Here is a 3532-nt window from a genome sequence, read left to right as displayed (position 1 = left end):
AAGCGTTTTTAGGGCATCATCAAAGTGGGCTTTTTGTGTGCATTGTTTGCATAATTTGTTTGCCACATTCACAAATCTGAACTGATGATCCCAGATTCTACTTTTAGAGATTAGAGACTTTTCACATAATGTTTGAAAGGTATCATTTTTTTCCATGTTGGAGGTAACAGTAATTGAACCACCGTCACCTCCAACATGGAACACTACAGTCATTTTGTAAAAAGAACTGTATGAGTAATGCTTAGGAATTTATTTTTAATGAAATTTTCCTTTAATTAAATGCACTCACCAACTATAGCTTCAAGTTTTGTGTTATCGAGTTGTGGCTTGGATTCCATGTCTTTGTGTGCCCCAGACTGTCGACCGATGGATGTCCCCAGACAGTTAAGCTTTCGTCTAGGGACTTTGACATCAGAGCCTGGCACAAGAGACACCTGCAAAATAACAGACTGATCACTTAGATTGTAACTGGTCTAACATTGTTTTTACACAACAAAGTTATGAAAATACAATCATACACATTCCCCGGGAAATCTATGTATTCATCAACACTGCAGTTTGCATATTAACCAAGTTATTATTCCCTGACAAGACGGGAAATCTGGGAGGTGTTTTATTTCCCAATAAAAAACATGAATTAGAGTGCAAAATGCTACTGTGCCACGCAAGGGAGAACCTTGCCACACGGCTGTGTAGTGTCTGCATTGACATTAACCTTTCCAGTGGAAAAAGTGGGAATACCTCCTTGGTTTGTCTGGTTAGGCAATACATAATAACCAGTTAACATGCACATTTACCACACAGTTGAATATGTAGATTTTCCAGGTAATGTGTATAGTCACTGCCAAGTCGTTATAGATTTACCGACAAATTTTATAATCAACATATTGACACATGGACTGTGACATATCTATGTATGAGATTTAGTTACCATATCATCAGACACCACTTCAGGAGAAACGCATGCAGAAGCTGGTGAGTCTACAGATGCTGTTGGTGTCGACCAGTTGGATGCAGAAGTTGAGGTCTGGTGTGTGACTTTTTCAATTACTTCTTTCAACTTTGTTACTACTACCGGAAGCTCTGTTAAAAGAATGAAGATATAAATGATTATAAGACCAGGGTGCAAAAGCTTAGATTGTCTGCAGGTTTCAGCAAGATTAATATAAGACATGTTAAGAGTTTTTATGCCATCTGATTATATTTAATAAAAAAAAAATAGGAAAATTTTTTGACAATTTTGTGCTTTTTTTCGAAGGCTTTCACTAATATTTAATGAACCAAGGAAACCTTCCAATTTATATGACTTGGTGGATACTGGGGGAATGTTGTCAGCGTTCACCCATTAGGCAACATGAAGGTGTTGGTCCAAATTGACTGGCAATCTTTAATGTCACTGTCTTTAAGTTAAGTGTACGAAACTGCCATTTTCAGGCTTTGACTTTTAGTGATGCAAAGATTTTTTTATTTTTCTATCTGGCCGGTATTCTTTGGTTGCTTTGAAATCAACAAACACGTACCCATTTAACTCCATTACATTAGGATGATGGTTGCCAAGTAATCAGGAGGAAATAGAAAGAAATATATTTTATTATTTTCATTGTGGGTATATTTCATGTTGCTTTATTTTGATGCTCGCTTAGCAACTAGCTCCTTCTTCAGGTCTTCAATCAATTGCGGTACCTGGAGGGCAAAACAACAGACCAACACAACGGCTCACGTCGCGACTCCCCCTTAGAGACCCCGCAAAAGCAGTTACATTTATTTGGATCATCTCTTAACTCAACTCAAAAAGAAAGCTACGAACACAAACTGCAAGTATTGGGCACTTCCAATCCATGTTCCAGCATCCGCTGCCATATTTCTATCGTTAAAAAGCGCCAGGTCCCTGCTGCCGCTCGACTGCGGTAATGTTTTCGTTTACATTGTGGGGAATCCCTCACCTAACACAGCTCGGGCTTGTGTTTTCCTCGATTTGTGCATCAGAAAGTACAACAACCATCCAGCATTTTGGCAACGCAAAAGTGAAAAACTCATAGTAACAGTGCATCACTTGCTTCCTGGTTGGCAGGCAGTTTTGCTCTCCAAGGGAGCGTTTTTCATGGAATGTGACATCACTTGAACACTATGAATAGCATGTATGTGCAATAACAGTGATTCTAAAAACAAACAAAGAGAGATTTGAGGCTAATATTGGCTAATTATTGTTTAAATTCTGAGGGTTTAAAGGTTGTGATGATGTACCCCCCCATCAATAAATATCAGTTAAACAAGAATCACAAATGTTTATTTATCAGAAATGGTGAAATACTTCTAGTATTAAATCAAATATTACCACATTTACAAACTTTCATAACTATCATAAAGCATCTACCATAAAGAAATCATAAAAGTGAAAAAAACAAATGGCATTACTTGTAATTAGTGACATAAAAATGGCAAACTAAGATGCTAAACCTTGATTACATTTAAATATGCTTTTGCTTTTCAGTTTAAGTTTTCTTCACATCAATACTGAGTAAGGAAACTAACTTAACTTACCTGTTTTGTTGGCCTTTCGTCCTCCTCTTCCACATCCTTCATCCACCTACTATTTGGCTTTGTCTTCCTCTTGAGTGTTTGGTTCCAGATGTCTTCACCCTTTATGAATTCCTCCCTCTTCTTGCAAAGGTCACTGTAGTTGTCTGTGAAAAGAGTTTGTGTAAATTACACTGAGCAAATTAAAATCCCGACTGGGTCTTTGGGCTATGTCTTTAAGCTCTGCCTATAATTAAATTAACATTATCCACAATTTTAAATTATTAGTATCCAAAAACACAAAACAAACCCAGTTATGCTAATCCTTGAAGTTAACCATTAACATTAAGCTAGGTGACAGATTAAGTGCTAGCAAACTTACCCCCGAGCATTTACACCTTAGCAGGAAAAAAGGCCGGACCATCTTTCTTTTTTCTGCCTTTGTTCCACTTAACATTTATCCATCCATCTTCATCCTCCAGTTTGGGGCACTCTGTCACCATTTTTGAAGATTTTTGCTGGACTTCAACACTCATCCAATCAATTTTTCCAACTTCCACGGTTTTGTCCTTGAAATAATATATCGCAAATGCCATCGTGGAGGATAATTAATGTTATCACTGACAATTATGTTTGTTTTTGGCAACCGCGACCGTTAGTTAACATCAAAGATGCTGTACCGTCGGGTGAGATGCGCGTGAACCACAGCTCTTTGACGCAAACGGATCGCACGGCCTGCTATCGCGAGAGGTGCGCGACTGCATCGAAAAGCATGTTGGGATTAAGCGGGAGATTTAGCTTGCTTCTGTAGTTGGCTAACGTTACCTCATTTTTATATGGCTACCTCTCGGTCCAGTTTGACGTTAACAGCAGATGTTTTTAGCCGTGCACAACAAGCGAATTAATGGCAAAACGTCTAGGACCTTACAAAAGATACTTGCGCGGCACAGACGCAGTACCAAGGAGAACTAAGTTCAGATGGAATGCAAAGGTAAGTTACTTTGGACCACTTTTA

General features: G+C 38.4%; 1 protein-coding gene across 1 annotated transcript in view; it reads right to left on the bottom strand.

Annotated features, from left to right (window-relative positions):
• LOC123966941 overlaps positions 1-3181 on the bottom strand; it is a 6227-nt gene extending 3046 nt beyond the window's left edge. Inside the window, exons 1-2 of the mRNA XM_046043014.1 lie at positions 2900-3181; positions 2542-2684 (exon numbers count right to left, since the gene is read on the bottom strand). Of these exons, the coding sequence (XP_045898970.1) occupies positions 2542-2684; positions 2900-2909 (153 nt within the window). The 5' untranslated portion in view covers positions 2910-3181. The remainder of the gene's footprint in view (positions 1-2541; positions 2685-2899) is intronic.
• Positions 3182-3532: the final 351 nt, after the last annotated feature.

Source organism: Micropterus dolomieu, unplaced genomic scaffold (assembly GCF_021292245.1).
Source record: "Micropterus dolomieu isolate WLL.071019.BEF.003 ecotype Adirondacks unplaced genomic scaffold, ASM2129224v1 contig_14600, whole genome shotgun sequence".
NCBI classification, from domain to species: domain Eukaryota; kingdom Metazoa; phylum Chordata; class Actinopteri; order Centrarchiformes; family Centrarchidae; genus Micropterus; species Micropterus dolomieu.
The sequence above is the reverse complement of the archived record's forward strand: the minus strand, read 5'-3'. Positions and strand labels throughout refer to the sequence as shown.